The 24,756-nt window shown below is 39.3% G+C and overlaps 1 protein-coding gene across 1 annotated transcript in view; it reads left to right on the forward strand.

Moving 5' to 3' along the window:
• LOC115170192 (collagen alpha-1(XI) chain) overlaps nucleotides 1-24,756 on the forward strand; it is a gene marked incomplete in the record, with an annotated part of 195,147 nt that overhangs the window by 113,578 nt on the left and 56,813 nt on the right. The window contains 14 exon segments of the mRNA XM_029726559.1: nucleotides 309-353; nucleotides 924-977; nucleotides 1,199-1,243; nucleotides 7,104-7,265; nucleotides 7,355-7,408; nucleotides 12,436-12,489; nucleotides 14,831-14,875; nucleotides 14,987-15,040; nucleotides 16,801-16,845; nucleotides 17,031-17,084; nucleotides 17,410-17,517; nucleotides 18,109-18,216; nucleotides 19,645-19,734; nucleotides 22,396-22,449. Of these exon segments, the coding sequence (XP_029582419.1) occupies nucleotides 309-353; nucleotides 924-977; nucleotides 1,199-1,243; nucleotides 7,104-7,265; nucleotides 7,355-7,408; nucleotides 12,436-12,489; nucleotides 14,831-14,875; nucleotides 14,987-15,040; nucleotides 16,801-16,845; nucleotides 17,031-17,084; nucleotides 17,410-17,517; nucleotides 18,109-18,216; nucleotides 19,645-19,734; nucleotides 22,396-22,449 (972 nt within the window).

Consider the following 24,756-nt stretch of genomic DNA (forward strand, 5'->3'; position numbering starts at 1 on the left):
TTAAGGTTAGGAAAAGGATTAGGGTTAGGTGAAATAGGTTAAGGTTAGGAAAAGGGTTAGGGTTAGCAAAAATGCAAAAATTGTCCCTGACGCGAGTCGAAAATACAGTGTATGTACACTTAGCTAACCCCACATATATATATGTGTATGTATTACCAGTATAGTAGATATCATATAGTAAATAATGCCGTATAATACAGTTGAAGTATAGTAGTTGTACTACAGTAGTAGTTTGTTTATAGTTTTAGTCTAGTACTATGTTAATAATGCCGTATCATACAGTTATCTGACCCCAATGTTTCTTCCAGGGTCACCCAGGGAAGGAGGGTCCTCCAGGAATGAAAGGAGGCGTCGTAAGTCTGATTTCATTTATTAGATTCACACCTTACCATTCATACCTTACCATTCATACCTTACCATTCATACCTTACCATTCATACCTTACCATTCATACCTTATCATTCATACCTTACCATTCATACCTTACCATTCATACCTTACCATTCATACCTTACCATTCATACCTTACCTTTGATACCTTACCATTCATACCTTACCATTCATACCTTATCATTCATACCTTACCATTCATACCTTTCCTTTGATACCTTACCATTCATACCTTACCATTCATACCTTACCATTCATACCTTACCATTCATACCTTACCATTCATACCTTACCATTCATACCTTACCATTCATACCTTACCATTCATACCTTACCATTCATACCTTATCATTCATACCTTACCATTCATACCTTACCATTCATACCTTACCATTCATACCTTACCATTCATACCTTACCATTCATACCTTACCATTCATACCTTACCATTCATACCTTACCTTTCATACCTTACCTGATCTCGATCACCAACTAACCACACTGTTTTTGTCTCATTTTTTTTTCTCTCGTAGGGTCATCCTGGTCCTCAGGGTTCTATTGGCTACCCTGGCTCACGAGGTGTCAAGGTAACAACCTTCAAGGGTCACAACCTTTGACCTTACCGTTAAATTGATATTTACATGATTTATGAATTGATTGATTTGTTAATTAATGAATGTATTGATTGATTGAATTCATAAGAAATACATAAACACCCACCACAACAATGCAACAGCAGTAGTCAACTCTACATTGGTAAATGATATATTCTTGAATCATCGTATTCATCTTCTGTTTCCTCCTACAGGGTGCCGAGGGCATCAGAGGTCTGAAAGGCGGCGGCGGAGAAAAGGTAAACAAACAACAATATGTCCGCCTCATATTTGTGTTATTAAGAGGTAGAAAGTGGTTCCTAACCACAGATCTAGGATCAGATTGTCCCAACATCAAATCTTAACCTTAACTATTAGAGGGATGAGCTAATACCTGACCCTGAGTCAGTGGTAAGAGGGAAACTTTTTCCTCCAGCTCCACTATCTACCATAGCTGTAATTCATTCCATTTTGGTTCAGGCCTTTTTTGTTTAGCAGGCAGGCAGATCTAGTGGAAAAACCCCTTAAACTATAATGATAAACTATAGTCTATATAACTATAATGATAAACTATAGTCTATATAACTATAATTATAAACTATAATGATAAACTATAGTCTATATAACTATAATGATAAACTATAGTCTATATAACTATAATGATAAACTATAGTCTATATAACTATAATGATAAACTATAGTCTATATAACTATAATGATAAAATATAGTCTATATAACTATAATGATAAACTATAGTCTATATAACTATAATGATAAACTATAGTCTATATAACTATAATGATAAACTATAGTCTATATAACTATAATGATAAACTATAGTCTATATAACTATAATAATAAACTATAGTCTATATAACTATAATGATAAACTATAGTCTATAGAACTATAATGATAAACTACAATGATAAACTATAGTCTATATAACTATAATGATAAACTATAGTCTATATAACTATAATAATAAACTATAATGATAAACTATAGTCTATATAACTATAATGATAAACTATAATGATAAACTATAATGATAAACTATAGTCTATATAACTATAATGATAAACTATAATGATAAACTATAGTCTATATAACTATAATGATAAACTATAGTCTATATAACTATAATGATAAACTATAGTCTATATAACTATAATGATAAACTATAATGATGAACTATAGTCTATATAACTATAATGATAAACTATAATGATAAACTATAGTCTATATAACTATAATGATAAACTATAATGATAAACTATAGTCTATATAACTATAATAATAAACTATAGTCTATAGAACTATAATGATAAACTATAATAATAAACTATAGTCTATATAACTATAATGATAAACTATAATGATAAACTATAATGATAAACTATAGTCTATATAACTATAATGATAAACTATAATGATAAACTATAGTCTATATAACGATAATGATAAACTATAGTCTATATAACTATAATGATAAACTATAGTCTATATAACTATAATGATAAACTATAGTCTATATAACTATAATGATAAACTATAATGATAAACTATAGTCTATATAACTATAATAATAAACTATAGTCTATATAACTATAATGATAAACTATAGTCTATATAACTATAATGATAAACTATAGTCTATATAACTTTAATGATAAACTACAGTCTATATAACTATAATGATAAACTATAGTCTATATAACTATAATGATAAACTATAGTCTATATGACTATAATGATAAACTATAGTCTATATAACTATAATAATAAACTATAATGATAAACTATAGTCTATATAACTATAATGATAAACTATAGTCTATATAACTATAATAATAAACTATAATGATAAACTATAGTCTATATAACTATAATGATAAACTATAGTCTATATAACTATAATGATAAACTATAGTCTATATAACTATAATGATAAACTATAGTCTATATAACTATAATGATAAACTATAATGATAAACTATAGTCTATATAACTATTATGATAAACTATAATGTTAAACTATAGTCTATATAACTATAATGATAAACTATAGTCTATATAACTATAATGATAAACTGCAATGATAAACTATAGTCTATATAACTATAATGATAAACTGCAATGATAAACTATAGTCTATATAACTATAATGATAAACTATAGTCTATATAACTATAATGATAAACTGCAATGATAAACTATAGTCTATATAACTATAATGATAAACTATAGTCTATATAACTATAATGATAAACTATAGTCTATATAACTATAATGATAAACTATAGTCTATATGACTATAATGATAAACTATAGTCTATATAACTATAATAATAAACTATAATGATAAACTATAGTCTATATAACTATAATAATAAACTATAATGATAAACTATAGTCTATATAACTATAATGATAAACTATAGTCTATATAACTATAATGATAAACTATAGTCTATATAACTATAATGATAAACTATAGTCTATATAACTATAATGATAAACTATAGTCTATATAACTATAATGATAAACTATAATGATAAACTATAGTCTATATAACTATTATGATAAACTATAATGTTAAACTATAGTCTATATAACTATAATGATAAACTATAGTCTATATAACTATAATGATAAACTGCAATGATAAACTATAGTCTATATAACTATAATGATAAACTGCAATGATAAACTATAGTCTATATAACTATAATGATAAACTATAGTCTATATAACTATAATGATAAACTGCAATGATAAACTATAGTCTATATAACTATAATGATAAACTATAGTCTATATAACTATAATGATAAACTATAGTCTATATAACTATAATGATAAACTATAGTCTATATGACTATAATGATAAACTATAGTCTATATAACTATAATAATAAACTATAATGATAAACTATAGTCTATATAACTATAATGATAAACTATAGTCTATATAACTATAATAATAAACTATAATGATAAACTATAGTCTATATAACTATAATGATAAACTATAGTCTATATAACTATAATGATAAACTATAGTCTATATAACTATAATAATAAACTATAATGATAAACTATAGTCTATATAACTATAATGATAAACTATAGTCTATATAACTATAATGATAAACTATAGTCTATATAACTATAATAATAAACTATAATGATAAACTATAGTCTATATAACTATAATGATAAACTATAGTCTATATAACTATAATAATATACTATAGTCTATATAACTATAATGATAAACTATAGTCTATATAACTATAATGATAAACTGCAATAATAAACTATAGTCTATATAACTATAATGATAAACTATAGTCTATATAACTATAATGATAAACTATAGTCTATATAACTATAATGATTAACTATAGTCTATATAACTATAATGATAACCTCTTACATCTAGACGTTCCGCTAGCGGAACACCTGCTCCAATATCCAATGATGGGCGTGGCGCGAATTACAAATTCCTCAAAAATCCCAAAACTTCAATTTTTCAAACATATGACTATTTTACACCATTTTAAAGACAAGACTCTCCTTTATCTAACCACACTGTCCGATTTCAAAAAGGCTTTACAGCGAAAGCAAAACATTAGATTATGTCAGCAGAGTACCCAGCCAGAAATAATCAGACACCCATTTTTCAAGCTAGCATATAATGTCACAAAAAAAAAAAACACAGCTAAATGCAGCACTAACCTTTGATGATCTTCATCAGATGACACGCCTAGGACATTATGTTATACAATACATGCATGTTTTGTTCAATCAAGTTCATATTTATATCAAAAAACAGCTTTTTACATTAGCATGTGACGTTCAGAACTAGCATTCCCACCGAACACTTCCGGTGAATTTACTAAATTACTCATGATAAACGTTCACAAAAAACATAACAATTATTTTAAGAATTATAGATACAGAACTCCTTTATGCAATCGAGGTGTCCGATTTTAAAATAGCTTTTCGGTGAATGCACATTTTGCAATATTCTGAGTAGATAGCCCGGCCATCATGGCTAGCTATTTTGACACCCACCAAGTTTGACCCTCACCAAACTCAGATTTACTATAAGAAAAATTGGATTACCTTTGCTGTTCTTCGTCAGAATGCACTCCCAGGACTTCTACTTCAATAACAAATGTTGGTTTGGTTCAAAATAATCCATAGTTATATCCAAATAGCGGCGTTTTGTTCGTGCGTTCAAGACACTATCCGAAGGGTGACGAAGGGTTACGCGCCCGACGCGTTTCGTGACAAAAAAATTCGAAATATTCCATTACCGTACTTCGAAGCATGTCAACCGCTGTTTAAAATCAATTTTTATGCTATTTTTCTCGTAAAAAAGCGATAATATTCCGACCGGGAGTCGTTGTTTTCGTTCAAAGACGAAAGAATAAAAACATGGTGTCGCCTCGTGCACGCGCCTCCAGTCTCTGTTCTCTGATCAACCACCATCCAAATGCGCTAGTGTTTTTCAGCCAGGGCCTGAAAAGACATCATTCAGCTTTTTGCCGCCTTCTGAGAGCCTATGGGAGCCGTAGGAAGTGTCACGTTACAGCAGACATCCTCAGTTTTAAATAAAGAGAGTGTAGAAGGCGAAGAAATGGTCAGAGACGGCACTTCCTGTAAGGAATCTTCTCAGGTTTTTGCCTGCCAAATGAGTTCTGTTATACTCACAGACACCATTCAAACAGTTTTAGAAACTTTGGAGTGTTTTCTATCCAAAGCTAATAATTAAATGCATATTCTAGTTTCTGGGCAGGAGTAATAATCAGATTAAATCGGGTACGTTTTTTATCCGGCCGTGAAAATACTGCCCCCTATCCATAACAGGCCATTAGAGGGATGAGCTAATATCTGACCCTGAGTCAGTGGTAAGAGGGAAACTTTTTCCTCCAGCTCCACTATCTACCGTAGTTGTAATTCATTCCATTTTGGTTCATGCCTTTTTTTTTTTTAGCAGGCAGGCAGATCTAGTGGAAAAACACCTTAAATGCTTATTGGCTTGAAAGGCTTCATCTCGTTAAGTAGTAATGGGGTGTAAAACATGAAAGGGATATTACAGGATTCTGGCATTTAAGGCTTTGTGCTACATACCTAGAGTCAGATGAACTTGTAGATACCATTTTAATGTCTCTGCATGCAGCATGACTAAAGTTAGAGTTTTTTTTTTTTAATGCCAGCCAAATGCTAACTAGCGTTAGCGTAACGCCAAAGTCTACAGGTAACAGTAGCAAATGTGATCTAAAAGTAGATTGGATGGGCTGCCGTTGTTATTGCCGGCTGTTCTAAACTTCTAAACGTTTTTTTTTTTCAGCTTGTTTATCTGCCTCATTGGTCGATTTTCCTGTTGAGTCAGGAAACGGCTGATGAACCCAGCTGTGTTTACGATAAGATTTCCTTTATTTAAAAAAAACGAAAAAAACAACCTTTCTATTTTGGGTCTGCTGTTTTCAACATAATGCCAAAAAAAAGAAGCTTATAACAAAGTTAGAAACTAACAAACGCTTACGTACATGCTGTAGAAAAGGATATTGATATCTCCACTGCTTAGTTGCAGTAAGTGACGACTACAGTAGACCCTAGGTAAGATGGGAAGAGGAGGGGTTTCCCCGAACTTGGACCTTGGGGACCTTTAAAACTACACATAGTCAACTAATCATCAAGCTTTGAATCAGCTGTGTAGTGTTAGGACAACAAAACCAAAACGTGCACCCCCTTGGGGTCCTGAAGACCAAGTTTGGGAAATCCTGTGACAAGAGTCTCTATGTAAAAAACGGGCAAACTGCATTCTGAGGTCTAACCACCAGATGGCAGTATATCTCTATATTCAGTGACTGCAATTTCATCATATTACCACTAGATGTCCACATCTATCATTCAAGTTTACAGTGGAAGCAATTTATGCCTTGATGCTCATGTGAAATCAACACAGAAAAGATGTACAGTATATTTAATACAGGTATTTATGTATGATGTGATCCTTTTTTTTTACAATTTAAAGTGATTCAGAGGACCCTTTGAACTGATCTTGCCCGTTATTGAAGATTGTTTTCTTCCTCTGTGTTTCAGGGAGAGGACGGTTTCCCAGGTTTCAAAGGAGACATGGGCATCAAGGGAGACAAGGGAGAGCTCGGTGTCCTAGGAGCCAGAGGTGAAGACGGACCTGAGGGCCCCAAAGGTCGATCCGGCCCCAACGGAGAGGCAGGCCCCATCGGGTCTGCTGGAGAGAAGGTACTTATACCTCTATATCACTATCGTCACTATCTTGATGAGTTTTTACAAGCCAGTCTGCTATTGTAACCCTATTTTATGTTGTTTAGGGTCAACTTGGTGTCCCCGGATTACCCGGCTACCCAGGAAGACAAGGACCTAAGGTATGGGATAAACAGCACAAAACTGATTATGGTATCTGTGTGTTCGTATATCTCTCTGTGTTACTGACTCTACCACCTATCTCTATATGTTACTGAAATATATATAAAACACAGGAAAATCATGTTTTTGACTGCACTGGGCCTTTATGATCACTTTTATGTGTACGTATCACAGCATGATATTACAGTGGTATTACAGTGGTATTACAGTGGTATTACAGCATGATATTACAGCATGATATTACAGTGGTATTACAGTGGTATTACAGTGGTATTACAGTGGTATTACAGTGATATTACAGTGATATTACAGTGGTATTACAGTGGTATTACAGTGATATTACAGTGATATTACAGTGGTTTTACAGTGGTATTACAGTGATATTACAGTGATATTACATTGCTATTACAGTGGTATTACAGTGGTATTACAGTGATATTACAGTGATATTACAGTGGTTTTACAGTGGTATTACAGTGATATTACATTGCTATTACAGTGATGTTACAGTGCTGTTACAGTGATATTACAGTAATATTACAGTGATATTACAGTGCTGTTACAGTGATGTTACTGTGATATTACAGTAATATTACAGTGATATTACATTGCTATTACAGTGATATTACAGTGGTATTACAGTGATATTACAGTAATATTACAGTGATATTACATTGCTGTTACAGTGATATTACAGTAATATTACAGTGATATTACAGTGCTGTTACAGTGATGTTACAGTGATATTACAGTAATATTACAGTGATATTACAGTGCTGTTACAGTGCTGTTACAGTGATATTACAGTAATATTAGAGTGATATTACAGTGCTGTTACAGTGCTGTTACAGTGATGTTAAAGTGATGTTACAGTGGTATTACAGTGGTATTACAGTGGTATTACAGTGATATTACAGTGATATTACATTGCTGTTACAGTGATATTACAGTAATATTACAGTGATATTACATTGCTATTACAGTGATATTACAGTGGTATTACAGTGATATTACAGTAATATTACAGTGATATTACATTGCTGTTACAGTGATATTACAGTGGTATTACAGTGATGTTACAGTGATATTACAGTGATATTACATTGCTGTTACAGTGATATTACAGTAATATTACAGTGATATTACAGTGATGTTACAGTGATGTTACAGTGATATTACAGTAATATTACAGTGATATTACAGTGCTGTTACAGTGCTGTTACAGTGATATTACAGTGATATTACAGTAATATTACAGTGCTGTTACAGTGCTGTTACAGTGATATTACAGTGCTGTTACAGTGATGTTACAGTGATTTTACAGTAATATTACAGTGATATTACAGTGATGTTACAGTGCTGTTACAGTGATATTACAGTGATATTACAGTGATGTTACAGTGGTATTACAGTGATATTACAGTGGTATTACAGTGGTATTACAGTGGTATTACATTGATATTACAGTGATATTACGGTAATATTACAGTGATATTACAGTGATATTACAGTGCTGTTACAGTGATATTACAGTGCTCTCCTCCTCCTCTCCTCCTCTCCTCCTCTCCTCTCCTCTTCACTCCTAATCATTCAGTTTACCAGTAAAGAAAACAGTTAATCCACAGAGATCCTTCTCACTGTCTCTCTCCGCGTTCCACTGTTTTTCATGCTGTCTGATGGAATAGGTATAGTCTACACATACACTGGCAGACAGATGGACGTTCTGTATGAGAGAGCGCACACATACCATTTCAAGTAGACACTTTGCTATGTGGTGCTATGAAGCACATAAACTCTTATTAAGGTTGTTTCTTACTTTGTCTGTATTTTCAACGCTTCTTGAAGGGAAGCTACATTGGTAAGCTCCTCTGGATTCCTTCTTTGGCTCATTCCTCTCCCCCACCTCCCCTCCTCTCCCCTGTAACTATTCCCCACGGAGGTTGCTGTAACTGAGAATGTTGTCTCAGTCAACTTACCTGGTGGTAAGTTGACTGAGACAACAAAGGGTTAAATATATATATTTTTTTAAATAATAATGTATCCAACATGGTGATTGTCATGCCACATTGAGCCTTTAACTTGGGCATCTGTTTGACTGGCATTGCCATCAGTAGTAGGCAGCTAAATGTCTGATGTGTAGCCAACAGGAGAGTTTTCCCCTCCGTTGTCTATTTGCTTTGCCCTCCCAGTATATCTCGTTTATGTTGGATTGTCACTAGATACCACAGTCACCAAGTCATAATTATGGCTAAACCCTGCCTGTTTCTAAAATGTCTCTTCTTAAAAAAATCTGTTTTTAAATCTAACCCTAACCTTAACCACATTGTTAACCTTATGCCTAACCCTAACCTTAACCACACTGTTAACTTTATGCCTAACCCTAACCTTAACCACACTGTTAACTTTATGCCTAACCCTAACATTAACCACACTGTTAACCTTATGCCTAACCCTAACCTTAACCACACTGTTAACTTTATGCCTAACCCTAACCTTAACCACACTGCTAACCTTATGCCTAACCCTAACCTTAACCACACTGCTAACCTTATGCCTAACCCTAACCTTAACTACACTGCTAACCTTATGCCTAACCCTAACCTTAACCACACTGCTAACCTTATGCCTAACCCTAACCTTAACCACACTGCTAACCTTATGCCTAACCCTAACCTTAACTACACTGCTAACCTTATGCCTAACCCTAACCTTAACTACACTGCTAACCTTATGCATAACCCTAACCTTAACCACACTGGTAACCTTATGCCTAACCCTAACCTTAACCACACTGCTAACCTTATGCCTAACCCTAACCTTAACCACACTGCTAACCTTATGCCTAACCCTAACCTTAACTACACTGCTAACCTTATGCCTAACCCTAACCTTAACCACACTGCTAACCTTATGCCTAACCCTAACCTTAACTACACTGCTAACCTTATGCCTAACCCTAACCTTAACCACACTGCTAACCTTATGCCTAACCCTAACCTTAACCCACACTGTTAACCTTATGCCTAACCCTAACATTAACCACACTGTTAACCTTATGCCTAACCCTAACCTTAACCACACTGCTAACCTTATGCCTAACCCTAACCTTAACTACACTGCTAACCTTATGCCTAACCCTAACCTTAACCACACTGTTAACCTTATGCCTAACCCTAACATTAACTACACTGCTAACCTTATGCCTAACCCTAACCTTAACCCACACTGTTAACCTTATGCCTAACCCTAACCTTAACCACACTGCTAACCTTATGCCTAACCCTAACCTTAACCACACTGCTAACCTTATGCCTAACCCTAACCTTAACCACACTGCTAACCTTATGCCTAACCCTAACATTAACCACACTGTTAACCTTATGCCTAACCCTAACATTAACTACACTGCTAACCTTATGCCTATCCCTAACCTTAACCACACTGCTAACCTTATGCCTAACCCTAACCTTAACCACACTGCTAACCTTATGCCTAACCCTAACCTTAACCACACTGCTAACCTTATGCCTAACCCTAACCTTAACCACACTGCTAACCTTATGCCTAACCCTAACCTTAACCACACTGTTAACCTTATGCCTAACCCTAACCTTAACCACACTGCTAACCTTATGCCTAACCCTAACCTTAACCACACTGCTAACCTTATGCCTAACCCTAACCTTAACTACACTGCTAACCTTATGCCTAACCCTAACCTTAACCACACTGTTAACCTTATGCCTAACCCTAACCTTAACCACACTGCTAACCTTATGCCTAACCCTAACCTTAACCACACTGGTAACCTTATGCCTAACCCTAACCTTAACCACACTGTTAACCTTATGCCTAACCCTAACCTTAACCACACTGCTAACCTTACATTAAGACCAAAACCTGCATTTTTTTACTTTGACTTTGTGGCTGTGATAACTAGTGACAACCCTCATGTTGTTTTTCTCTGGGTGCTAACAAGATAACGTCTCATGTGTTGAGCCTTGAAGAGCAAAGCCCTTTAATCATGATTCCCATGTGTCCCTTTATATTGTTCATCAATAATGACAAACCTCCTGGCATTGACAACTCAGATGGAAAGCTACTGAGGATGGTAGCTGACTCTATAGCCACTCCTATCTGTCATGTCTTTAATCTGAGCCTGGAGGAAAGTCTTTGTCCTCGGGCCTGGAGGGAAGCCAAAGTAATTCCGCTACTCAAGAGTGGTAAAGTGGCCTTTACTGGTTCTAACAGCAGACCTATCAGCTTGTTGCCAGCTCTTAACAAAATTGTGTTTGACCAAATAAAATGCTATTTCTCTGTAAACAAATTAACAACAGACTTTCAGCATGTTTATAGAGAAGGGCACTCAACATGTACTGCACTGACACAAATGACTGACGATTGGTTGAAAGACATTGATATTATTAAGAAGATTGTACAGCCTTTGATATTATTGGCCAGAACCTGTTGTTGAGAAAACATATTCGTAATGGATTTTCAACCTCTGCCATATTTTAGATTCAGAGCTATCTATCTAATAGAACTCAGAGGGTTTTCTTTAATGTAAGCTTCTCTAATGACAAACATGTAAAGTGTGGTGTACCGCAGGGCAGCTCTCTAGGCTCTCTACTCTTTTCTATTTTTTACCAATGGCCTGCCACTGGCATTAAACAAAGCATGTGTGTCCATGTATGCTGATGATTCAACCATATATACATCCGCAAGCATAGCTAATGAAGTCACTGAAACCCTTAACAAAGAGTTGGAGTCAGTTTTGGCTTGAGTGGCCAATAAACTGAACATCTCTGAAACTAAGAGCATTATATTTGGTACAACATATTCCCTAAACTCTAGACCTCTGCTGAATCTGGTAATGAATAGTGTGGCTGTTGAACAAGTTGAAGAGACTACATTACTTGTTGTTACCTTAGATTATAAACTGTCATGGTCAAAACATATAGATTCAATGGTTGTAAAGATGGGGAGAGGTCTTCAACTCTCTAACAATCTCTCTGTCCGTTCACAGGGCTCCAATGGCTTCCCTGGATTCCCCGGCTCCAACGGAGAAAAAGGTGGAAGGGTGAGGCTCTTTACATCGCTCCGTTACTTAATACCTTCTTTTCAATTATTATTATTATCCCCCCTTTTTTTCATGATTACAATCTTGTCTCATCACTGCAACTCCCCAATGAGCTCGGGAGAGGCAAAGGTCAAGTCATGCCTCCTCCGAAACATGACCTGCCAAGACTCGCTTCTTAACACCCGCCGGCTAAACCTGGAAGCCAGCCGCGACCAATGTGTCAGAGGAAAACACCATTCAACTGACAACCGAACCCACCCCACAAGGAGTCGTTAGAGGGCGATGAGCCAAGTAAAGCCCCCCCCCCCCGACTGACCAAACCCTTTCCTAACCCAGACGACGCTGGGCCAATTGTGCACCGCCCTATGGGACTCCCGGTCACGGCCAGTTGGGATCAAACCCCAAGCTGCAGTGACACCGCAACACTGTGATGCAGTGTCTTAGACCGCTGAGCCACTCAGTGTCTTAGTCCGCTGAGCCACTCAGTGTCTTAGACCGCTGAGCCACTCAGTGTCTTAGACCGCTGAGCCACTCAGTGTCTTAGACCGCTGAGCCACTCAGTGTCTTAGACCGCTGAGCCACTCAGTGTCTTAGACCGCTGAGCCACTCAGTGTCTTAGACCGCTGAGCCACTCAGTGTCTTAGACCGCTGAGCCACTCAGTGTCTTAGACCGCTGAGCCACTCAGTGTCTTAGACCGCTGAGCCACTCAGTGTCTTAGACCGCTGAGTCACTCAGTGTCTTAGACCGCTGAGCCACTCAGTGTCTTAGACCGCTGAGCCACTCAGTGTCTTAGACCGCTGAGTCACTCAGTGTCTTAGACCGCTGAGCCACTCAGTGTCTTAGACCGCTGAGCCACTCAGTGTCTTAGACCGCTGAGCCACTCAGTGTCTTAGACCGCTGAGCCACTATAGAGGCCCTTCAAAGACTTCTCTGGCACTCTGGAGTATCACAATTCGCCCTCGATGACACCAGTCTGAATCTGGACAATCTATATCTCTCTTCGCCCTCGATGACACCAGTATGAATCTGGAGAGTTACTATATCTCTATTCACCTTCTGAATCTGTCTGAAGAACTCTTGTGAAGCTATAGTCCTTAAACTCCAAGTAGAGACAAGAAGAACTACTGTCAAAGTAAAGTAGGACAGTAGAGTCAAGAACTACAGTCAAAATGGAGGGTGAGGTGGGGAAGGGGAGGTGTGGAGGGTGAGGTTGGGAAGGGGAGGTGTGGAGGGTGAGGTGGGCAAGGGGAGGGGTGGAGGGTGAGGTGGGGAAGGGCAATGGTATTGGGGAAGTGGAGGGGTGGAGGGTGAGGTGGGGAAGGTGAGGGGTGGAGGGTGAGGTGGGCAAGGGGAGGGGTGGAGGGTGAGGTGAGCAAGGGGAGGGGTAGAGGGTGAGGTGGGGGAGGGGAGGGGTGGAGGGTGAGGTGGGGAAGTGGAGGGGTGGAGGGTGAGGTGGGGAACGGGAGGGGTAGAGGGTGAGGTGGGGAAGTGGAGGGGTGGACGGTGGTGTGAGGTGGGGTAGGGGAGGGTTGGAGGGTGGGGTAGGGGAGGGGTAGAGGGTGAGGTGGGGTAGGGAAGGGGTAGAGGGTGAGGTGGGGTAGGGTAGGGGAGGGGTAGAGGGTGAGGTGGGGTAGGGTAGGGGTAGAGGGTGAGGTGGGGTAGGGGAGGGGTAGAGGGTGAGGTGGGGTAGGGGAGGGGTGGAGTGTGGGGTGGAGGGATGGAGGAGAGAGAGGCATTGGAGGAAATAAGAGAGGGAAAGAGAATTGCTGAAACGAGCTCCTTGCCTCTCAAACAGACAGTGAAGTGTGAAGAGTGGACACCTATTTGCGTCCCAAATAGCACCATATTCCCTATGTAGGGCACTACATTTGAGTGTGCTACGCTATATTAGTGCACTACATAGAGAATAGGGTGCCATTTGGGACACAAACACCCTAGACACCTCAGGAGCCAATATCACCAGAGTTGACAGGCTGGTCAGGCTGTCAAGTGCCTCTGAGTAATGTGGGTATCTGCTTACCTCTTGCTCTGATTTGATCATTTATTTCTCTGAAAGGTGTAGCTCTGACTCAGACTCTAACCCCACAGAGCAGCGGAGGAGTCTTGTCTTCTCTGAGCTGTAGAATGTTTGAATGACTTTAAGACTTTCTTGGAGGTCTAAACTTCATCTGTGTGAATAGATGAATCTATAATTACTGTTTGCAAAGGTTTTCTGTCAATATATTTAACTATAGAATGATGCAGTGTTCTTTCTACGACAGAATAACATTATAATGTTTGTGTTTTGAACCCTCGGTCTCATGAATAAAAAATGCTTGTGCGGTTGTGTGTGTTTTGCAGGGTATCGCTGGTAAATCCGGACCCAGGGGACAACGTGGCCCAACGGTAGTTACCTGATAACTCATCTATCAGTCGATCCACAGTCTATTTTCTCTCTAACACAACACTTTCTCTGAGTTGTTAGATGATCGGTCTTCTCTGTGTTCCTGTATCTAGGGTCCCCGTGGTGGAAGAGGTGCCAGGGGACCAACTGGAAAGCCAGGTGCTAAGGTCAGTTTATATCCGTCTCTAACTCAAGTATCATATTTTAATCATCTATTTAAAAAAGATCTATATACAAAACTGGCCTTAATAAAACCCACTTCTACAGACTGTCCTTCTCATAGTCCTAGTCCCAATGTAAGTTGTATTTTAGAACCTAGCCCAGTACTGCTATTTTACCTGATTCTAAGTGTATCGTTTTTTATTGTATTTTTCCCTGTTACGTAGAGCTTTGAGATGACTCTGTAATGAAAAGGGCTATACAAATTAAATGTATTATAATTATTGTTATAATTATGATCATTATGATTTTTTTTATTTAAATATTGTTTTTATTTGCTATTATTATTATTATTATTTGTATTATATTTTTTTATAATTTGTATTATTATTGTTATTTAAATGTTGTATTATTATTATATATGTTTTATTGCCATTATTATTATCTCTTTTTATATTACACACAGAATGTATTTTCCATATCACCTGTTGTCACTATACATAATACAGTACAGTATCAATGACTCTGACCTCTCACTGTCTCTGTCTGTAGTGTGTCCATGACTAACCTACACAGACTGTCTCTGTATCTGACTGTCTCTGTATCAGACTGTCTCTGTATCTGACTGTCTCTGTATCTGACTGTCTCTGTATCTGACTGTCTCTGTCTGTAGTGTGTTCATGACTAACCTACACAGACTGTCTCTGTATCTGACTGTCTCTGTATCAGACTGTCTCTGTATCTGACTGTCTCTGTATCTGACTGTCTCTGTATCTGACTGTCTCTGTCTGTAGTGTGTTCATGACTAACCTACACAGACTGTCTCTGTATCTGACTGTCTCTGTATCTGACTGTCTCTGTATCTGACTGTCTCTGTATATGACTGTCTCTGTATCTGACTGTCTCTGTCTGTAGTGTGTTCATGACTAACCTACACAGACTGTCTCTGTATCTGACTGTCTCTGTATATGACTGTCTCTGTATCTGACTGTCTCTGTCTGTAGTGTGTTCATGACTAACCTACGCAGACTGTCTCTGTATCTGACTGTCTCTGTATCTGACTGTCTCTGTATCTAACTGTCTCTGTATCTGACTGTCTCTGTATCAGACTGTCTCTGTCTGTAGTGTGTTCATGACTAACCTACGCAGACTGTCTCTGTATCTGACTGTCTCTGTATCTGACTGTCTCTGTATATGACTGTCTCTGTATCTGACTGTCTCTGTCTGTAGTGTGTTCATGACTAACCTACACAGACTGTCTCTGTATCAGACTGTCTCTGTATCAGACTGTCTCTGTATCTAACTGTCTCTGTATCTGACTGTCTCTGTATCTGACTGTCTCTGTCTGTAGTGTGTTCATGACTAACCTACACAGACTGTCTCTGTATCTGACTGTCTCTGTATCTGACTGTCTCTGTATCTGACTGTCTCTGTATCTAACTGTCTCTGTATCTAACTGTATCTGTATCAGACTGTCTCTGTCTGTAGTGTGTTCATGACTAACCTACACAGACTGTCTCTGTATCTGACTGTCTCTGTATCATACGGTCTCTGTATCTGACTGTCTCTGTCTGTAGTGTGTTCATGACTAGCCTACACAGACTGTCTCTGTATCTGACTGTCTCTGTATCTGACTGTCTCTGTATCAGACTGTCTCTGTATCTGACTGTCTCTGTCTGTAGTGTGTTCATGACTAACCTACACAGACTGTCTCTGTATCTGACTGTCTCTGTATCTGACTGTCTTTCTCTATCTGCTGCCTCCACAGGGAACATCAGGTAATGACGGTCCTCCAGGTGGACCAGGAGAGAGAGTGAGTTCTAGTCTGTTTTTTTCCACTCAATCCTTATAATAAAAGGGCATTGTCTTTGACCAACTTCCTTATGAGATACAAATCACTGAGATGTTTTTGGTTTGTTTGTGAAAGAGCCCAATGGGGGTCACGTGTGATGAGGGTTATGCTTCTCTAAAATTAATCTTCTTCTTCTTATATCTCAGGGACCCCAAGGACCCCAGGGGCCAGCCGGCTTCCCAGGACCTAAGGGCCCTAATGTAAGTACCCTTCCCAAGACCTAAGGACTCTATTGTAAGTACCCTTCCCAGGACCTAAGGGCCCTAATGTAAGTACCCTTCCCAGGACCTAAGGGCCCTAACGTAAGTACCCTTCCCAGGACCTAAGGGCCCTAATGTAAGTACCCTTCCCAGGACCTAAGGGCCCTAACGTAAGTACCCTTCCCAGGACCTAATGATCTTAACATAAGTACCCTCCCCTCTACTTTAAAATTGTTCATGGTACAAGTACAATAGTACATGGTTATCATTCTACTTCAACCATGTTGTCCCTACTAATTGAACCTGTCCATCTCATCTCCCTCAGGGGCCCCCGGGTAAAGACGGACTGCCTGGTCACCCTGGGCAGAGAGGAGAGACAGGTTTCCAGGGAAAGACTGGCCCACCTGGGCCTGGAGGTGTTGTTGGACCTCAGGTAAGGTTCAAACATGGTCGCTAATAAGCATAAACACGAAACGGGGGTCTTCTGTAGCTCAGTTAGTAGAGATTGTTGCTTGCAAATGCCAAGATAGTGGGTTCGATTCCTGGGACAACCCACACGTACAAAATATATGCACACACATAAGTCGCTTTATATAAAAGCGTCTGGTAAATTATACAAAAAATATATATATATTTGAATCATTGTTCTGCAATATATGATTAAACTATTGAGATATATGCTGTGCTAGATCTAAGGGATGTTTGATTTATGAATGTTGATTTATTTTCTAAATCTTGGAAAAACATTAGGCTTGGAACATTTAATAATAACACTATAAAACAAAACAAAAAAAGAGATTTATATGACATATTTGAATAATCTAATGTTAGAATTAAACTATCAAGGCCTTTAAACACTTGTTGGACAATGATTGTAAAAAAAAATGAAATGCATTTTATGGCGTCTGACATAATTCCAGTTCGTTGAATTCTACGATTCCTTTACATACTTCGAGATTGTCCCGTCTTTTTAACAATCTCTGCGGGTTTTGACCAAACCGCTGTTTTTTTGTCTGTCTGACAGGGACCAACGGGAGAGACCGGCGGCATCGGAGAGAGAGGACACCCTGGCTCCCCTGGACCCCCCGGAGAGCAAGGTTTACCTGGATCTGCTGGGAAAGAAGGAGGAAAGGTAAAACAAAACTCCCCTATGACTCGACAATGGTCTCACCCCGGCCAAAGCGTAAGACCAGGGCAAGAACATACCATTCGTGGGTAAATGGGCTTTGTTTGTCTATTGAAATGCCAGAAGAAGAACAATCAACAACATTTACTGTTGTCATGGAAACCTAATAGCACTTACAGGTATCTGACAGATGACCCCCCCACAATTGACTAAATATTGAGAATCCATCTCTTGGAAGAAGAAAAAAAGCAACAGGTTATTTTCCAAGAACCTCTTTTCAAATGGCTTCTATAATGTACTTGAAGACGATGATTATTAGATTGACATTCAAAGTGTGAATATGGAGTAGGTGGCACAGACTCTTAGGATGAGAGAAGAGAAGAGAAGAGATGAAGATTGCTTGACTACTGCAGCACTCAGTACAGTAAACCTAACCTCTATGATTTAAGATGAGAGCAAACAAAGAAAGGAACGGTAAAGTGGCGTCCTCTTAACTTGATTATCTTGGCTCAGGATTATCTTGGCTCAGGATTATCTTGGCTCAGGATTATCTTGGCTCAGGAATATCTTGGCTCAGGAATATCTTGGCTCAGGATTATCTTGGCTCAGGATTATCTTGGCTCAGGATTATCTTGGCTCAGGAATATCTTGGCTCAGGAATATCTTGTCTCAGGATTATCTTGGCTCAGGATTATCTTGGCTCAGGAATATCTTGGCTCAGGATTATCTTGGCTCAGGAATATCTTGGCTCAGGAATATCTTGGCTCAGGATTATCTTGGCTCAGGATTATCTTGGCTCAGGATTATCTTGGCTCAGGAATATCTTGGCTCAGGATTATCTTGGCTCAGGATTATCTTGGCTCAGGAATATCTTGGCTCAGGAATATCTTGGCTCAGGATTATCTTGGCTCAGGATTATCTTGGCTCAGGAATATCTTGGCTCAGGAATATCTTGGCTCAGGATTATCTTGGCTCAGGATTATCTTGGCTCAGGATTATCTTGGCTCAGGATTATCTTGGCTCAGGAATATCTTGGCTCAGGATTATCTTGGCTCAGGAATATAACAGAGAGAGAGAGACTGGAGTGGTTTGGTGACGTGAGAGAGAGAGATAGAAAAGTGGTGCCACTCCAATTAACAGTCACTGGTCTATTATTCTGTACTTGATTTCTTTTCCATTTGAGTCATTTAACAGACTCTCCTACCCAGAGTCACTTTACAGACGTATTCAGACTTTACAGTCATTCCGTGTTGCTTGTCAAGATCAAGTGTCTGTTGTTACTAATACCAATGCAGATACAGTATAATACATACAGACAGGAACATTAGTTCATGATCTTTTTGGTTAATATGCACCTACAGCAATTGACAGACTATGTATTTCATGATATGACCTTGTATTCTGTCTCACCTTTTTCTTCTATCTCTCCTCCAGGGTGACCCAGGTCCTATGGGTACATCTGGAAAGGTTGGCCCAGCCGGGCTCAGGGGCTTCCCAGGACAGAGAGGTCTTCCTGGGGCTAACGTAAGACAGAGCTCCCATCTACAGATACACCCAGCTCCAAACAGCTATTACACACACAACACACACACTCAACACACACACACACACAACACACACAACACACACACCACACACACACACACACAACACACACACACACAACACACACACACACACACACACACTGCTCCTCATTGGAGATATAGGAGGCGTAACAGTTATCACTATGGTCTCTGGGCTACAGCAGTGAGAGAGAGAGAGAAAGAGAGAGTAGGTGTTTAGAGAGAGAGAGAGAGAGAGAGAGAGAGAGAGAAAGAGAGAGTAGGTGTTTTAGAGAGAGAGAGAGAGAGAGAGAGAGAGAGAAAGAGAGAGTAGGTGTTTAGAGAGAGAGAGAGAGAGAGAGAGAGAGAAAGAGAGAGTAGGTGTTTAGAGAGAGAGAGAGAGAGAGTAGGTGTTTAGAGAGAGAGAGAGAGAGAGAGAAAGAGAGAGTAGGTGTTTAGAGAGAGAGAGAGAGAGAGAGTAGGTGTTTAGAGAGAGAGAGAGAGAGAGAGAGAGAGAGAAAAAGAGAGAGTAGGTGTTTAGAGAGAGAGAGAGAGAGAGTAGGTGTTTATGGTCTCTGGGCTACAGCAGTGAGAGAGAGAGAGAAAGAGAGAGTAGGTGTTTAGAGAGAGAGAGAGAGAGAGAGAGAGAGAGAGAAAGAGAGAGTAGGTGTTTAGAGAGAGAGAGAGAGAGAGAGAGAGAGAGAGAAAGAGAGAGTAGGTGTTTAGAGAGAGAGAGAGAGAGAGAGAGAGAGAAAGAGAGAGTAGGTGTTTAGAGAGAGAGAGAGAGAGAGTAGGTGTTTAGAGAGAGAGAGAGAGAGAGAGAGAAGAGAGAGTAGGTGTTTTAGAGAGAGAGAGAGAGAGAGAGTAGGTGTTTAGAGAGAGAGAGAGAGAGAGAGAGAGAGAGAGAAAAAGAGAGAGTAGGTGTTTAGAGAGAGAGAGAGAGAGAGTAGGTGTTTAAAGAGAGAGAGAGAGAGAGAGAGGGTGTTTAGTCAGAGAGAGAGAACAGCAAAATCACAGTCTATTTGAACAGAGCAATACTCAATCATGAGGCATCAAAACCAAAGGAACTGAGTAACATTAAGAAATGCTGTAGATGGAAGGAATGTAGTTTGGAAACCTACCAAAAACAATCAATCCCTTTTAGACAACTTCCTGGACAAAAAGTTGTAAACTTGGCGGTAGAAAACCTAAAACCTAAACAGTATATTTGACCTTTCAGCTTTCTTATCAAATAAAAAAAATTCAAGCAGAAAACCTAAGAAAATTAACAACAATGACAAATGGTTTGAGGAAGAATGTAAAAATCTAAGACAGAAATTAAGAAACCTGTCCAACCAAAAACATAGAGACCCAGAAAACCTGAGTCTACGCCTTCACTATGGTGAATCACTAAAACAATACAGAAATACACTACGGAGAAAGAAGGAACAGCACGTCAGACATCAGCTCAATGTGATTGAAGAATCCATAGACTCAACCCACTTCCGGGAAAATTGGAAAACACTAAACGAACAACAACACAAAGAATTATCTATTCAAAACGGAGATGTACGGGTAAAGCACTTCTCCAAACATTTTGGCTCTATAACAAAGAACAAACAGCAAAAACATACATGATCAAATACAAATCTTAGAATCAACTATTAAAGACTACCAGAATCCACTGGATTCTCCAATTACCTTGAATGAACTACAGGACAAAATACAAACCCTCCAACCCAAAAAGGCCTGTGGTGTTGATGATATCCTCAATGAAATGATAAAATATACAGACAATAAATTCCAATTGGCTATACTAAAACTCTTTAACATCATCCTTGGCTCTGGCATATTCCCCAATATTTGGAACCAGTAACTACCGTGGGATATGCGTCAACAGCAACCTTGGGAAAATCCTCTGCATTATCATTAACAGCAGACTCGTACATTTTACTCAGCAAAAACACTGAGCAAATGTCAAATTGGCTTTTATTTCCAATTTTGGTGCCCAGTTGAGAGGGTTCTTCCAGGATTATAATACACCGTGTTAGACTGTGGCAGAGTAAAGATTAGTACACACACACACACACACACACACACACACACACACACACACACACACACACACACACACACACACACACACACACACACACACACACACACACTCACACCCTCACACACACACAAACACACACACACACTCACACACACACACACACACACACACACACACTCAAATACTCACACGCACACACACACAAACACACACACACACACTCAAATATACACACACACACACACTCAAATATACACACACACACACACACACTCAAATACTCGCACGCACACACACACACACACACACACACACACACACACACACACACACACACACACTCAAATACTCACACGCACACACACAAACACACACACACACACACACTCAAATACTCACACGCACACACACACACACACACACACACACACACACACACACACACACACACACACACACACACACACACACACACACACACTCACACACACACACACACACACTCATGTATGCATATGTCCAGCAACACACTTTCTTTCTGTCTTCCATACACACATGGTTAAAAGTCTAACTCTCCCTTCCTCTCTCGTTCTCTCCTTCCAGGGTCCAGCTGGTTTGAAGGGAGGCGAAGGACCACAGGGTGCCCAAGGTCCCGTCGTAAGTATGACGTTACCATGGTTACGCCATCGCTTCACGCCCCACAGAGACTCGTAGCAACACTTTTAGAGGCTCTAGAGGAGAATTGAAGAGTTTAAGCAGGTGGTTGGTCAATAATGAAGTCTGATTATAGCTACCCACCACTGCGACCTATACGCTCTCGTTGGCTGGCCCTCGCTTCATACTCATCGCCAAACCCACTGGCTACAGGTCATCTACAAGTCTCTGCTAGGTAAAGCCCCGCCTTATCTCAGCTCACTGGTCACCATAGCAGCACCCACTCGTAGCACGCGCTCCAGCAGGTATATCTCTCTGGTCACCCCCAAAGCCAATTCCTCCTTTGGCCGTCTCTCCTTCCAGTTCTCTGCTGCCAATGACTGGAACGAACTTCAAAAATCTCTGAAACTGGAAACACTTATCTCCCTCACTAGCTTTAAGCACCAGCTGTCAGAGCAGCTCACAGCTCACAGACCTTTACATAGCCCATCTATAATTTAGCCCAAACAACTACCTCTTCCCCTACTGTATTTATTTATTTATTTATTTTGCTCCTTTGCACCCCATTATTTCTATTTTGCACTTTCTTCCACTGCAAATCTACCATTTCAGTGTTTTACTTGCTATATTGTATTTATTTCACCACCATGGCCTTTTTGCCTTTACCTCCCTTATCTCACCTCATTTGCTCACATTGTATATACGACTTATTTTTCTACTGTATTATTGACTGTATGTTTGTTTTACTCCATGTGTAGATCTGTGTTGTTGTATGTGTCAAACTGCTTTGCTTTATCTTGGCCAGGTCGCAATTGTAAATAAGAATTTGTTCTCAACTTGCCTACCTGGTTAAATAAAGGTGAAATAAAATTAAATAAATAAATAAAATAGCCTGGTAGGCTGGTAGGCAGGGCAGGTGGTTGGTCCGTAATGAGGTCTGATTATAACCTGGTAGGCAGGGCAGGTGGTTTATGACCGTCAGCTAGAAACAGGGGGCTGGTTTCTCTCTGGAGTGGGTTGGCTGTTTGGAGTGGCTGTCTGGAGTGGGTTGGCTGTTTGGAGTGGAGTGGTTTTCTGGAGTGGAGTGGCTGTCTGGAGTGGAGTGGTTTTCTGGAGTGGAGTGGTTTTCTGGAGTGGAGTGGCTGTCTGGAGTGGAGTGGTTTTCTGGAGTGGAGTGGCTGTTTGGAGTGGAGTGGTTTTCTGGAGTGGAGTGGCTGTCTGGAGTGGAGTGGCTGTTTGGAGTGGAGTGGCTGGAGTGGGTTGGCTGTCTGGAGTGGAGTGGTTTTCTGAAGTGGAGTGGCTGTTTGGAGTGGAGTGGCTGTTTGGAGTGGAGTGACTGTCTGGAGTGACTACCTGGAAGGTGAGAATAGAATCTCTTACGGGTTTGAATGACAGACAGGCAGCTTTGGATGAGGAGGGGGGGGGGGAGGAGAGAAGAGGAGAGGAGAGGAGAGGAGAGGAGAGGAGAGGAGAGGAGAGGTCGAGGAGAGGAGAGGAGAGGTCGAGGAGAGGAGAGGAGAGGAGAGATTATGCATGGCATGCATAATGGACCTAAGGGTGTTCTTAGAACAAATGAGTGTTCAATTTGAAGCATTGTCATGTTCTAGTGTTCCAGTATGAGAATGGATGGAACAATACATTTCTGAACAAAGGAAACAATTCTGAATCTGAGGGTTCTGAATGTGCGGAGATTCTATTGAATAGGAAACACTGAGTGCTGAGCGACGGCTGGAAGTCCTGAAAATACATTTTTGTTTATCACAACAATGTCAGAGAAATTCACCTTCAAAGATAGTTGTATGACTCAGTAAAGTTCCTACACACTCACACAAACACTCATGCACACACACACACACACACTCACTCACTCACTCACTCATACACACACACTCACGCTCACACACACACTCACACACACAAGCAATTTGATTTTTCCCTCTATCGATTTCTCAGCAGCGGATGAGTCGGCGTTCAGCTGCAGGGAGAAGTGTGTGTTGCGTTTAGTCACAAGTTTAGTCAGAACAGAACATGGTGTGAGTGTCTGTGTGTCTGTGTGTTTGTGTGGTTGTGTCTCTGTGTGTGTGGTTGTGTATCTGTGGTTGTGTCTCTGTTGTTGTGTATCTGTTGTTGTGTGTGTGGTTGTGTATCTGTGTGTGTGTGTGTGTGTGTGGTTGTGTATCTGTGGTTGTGTATCTGTGTGTGTGTATCTGTGTGTGTGTATCTGTGTGTGTGTGTGGTTGTGTATCTGTGGTTGTGTCTCTGTGTGTGTGTGTGTGTGTGTGTGTGTGTGTGTGTGTGTGTGTGTGTGTG

Source organism: Salmo trutta, chromosome 31 (genome assembly GCF_901001165.1).
Source record: "Salmo trutta chromosome 31, fSalTru1.1, whole genome shotgun sequence".
Classification (NCBI taxonomy): Eukaryota; Metazoa; Chordata; class Actinopteri; order Salmoniformes; family Salmonidae; genus Salmo; species Salmo trutta.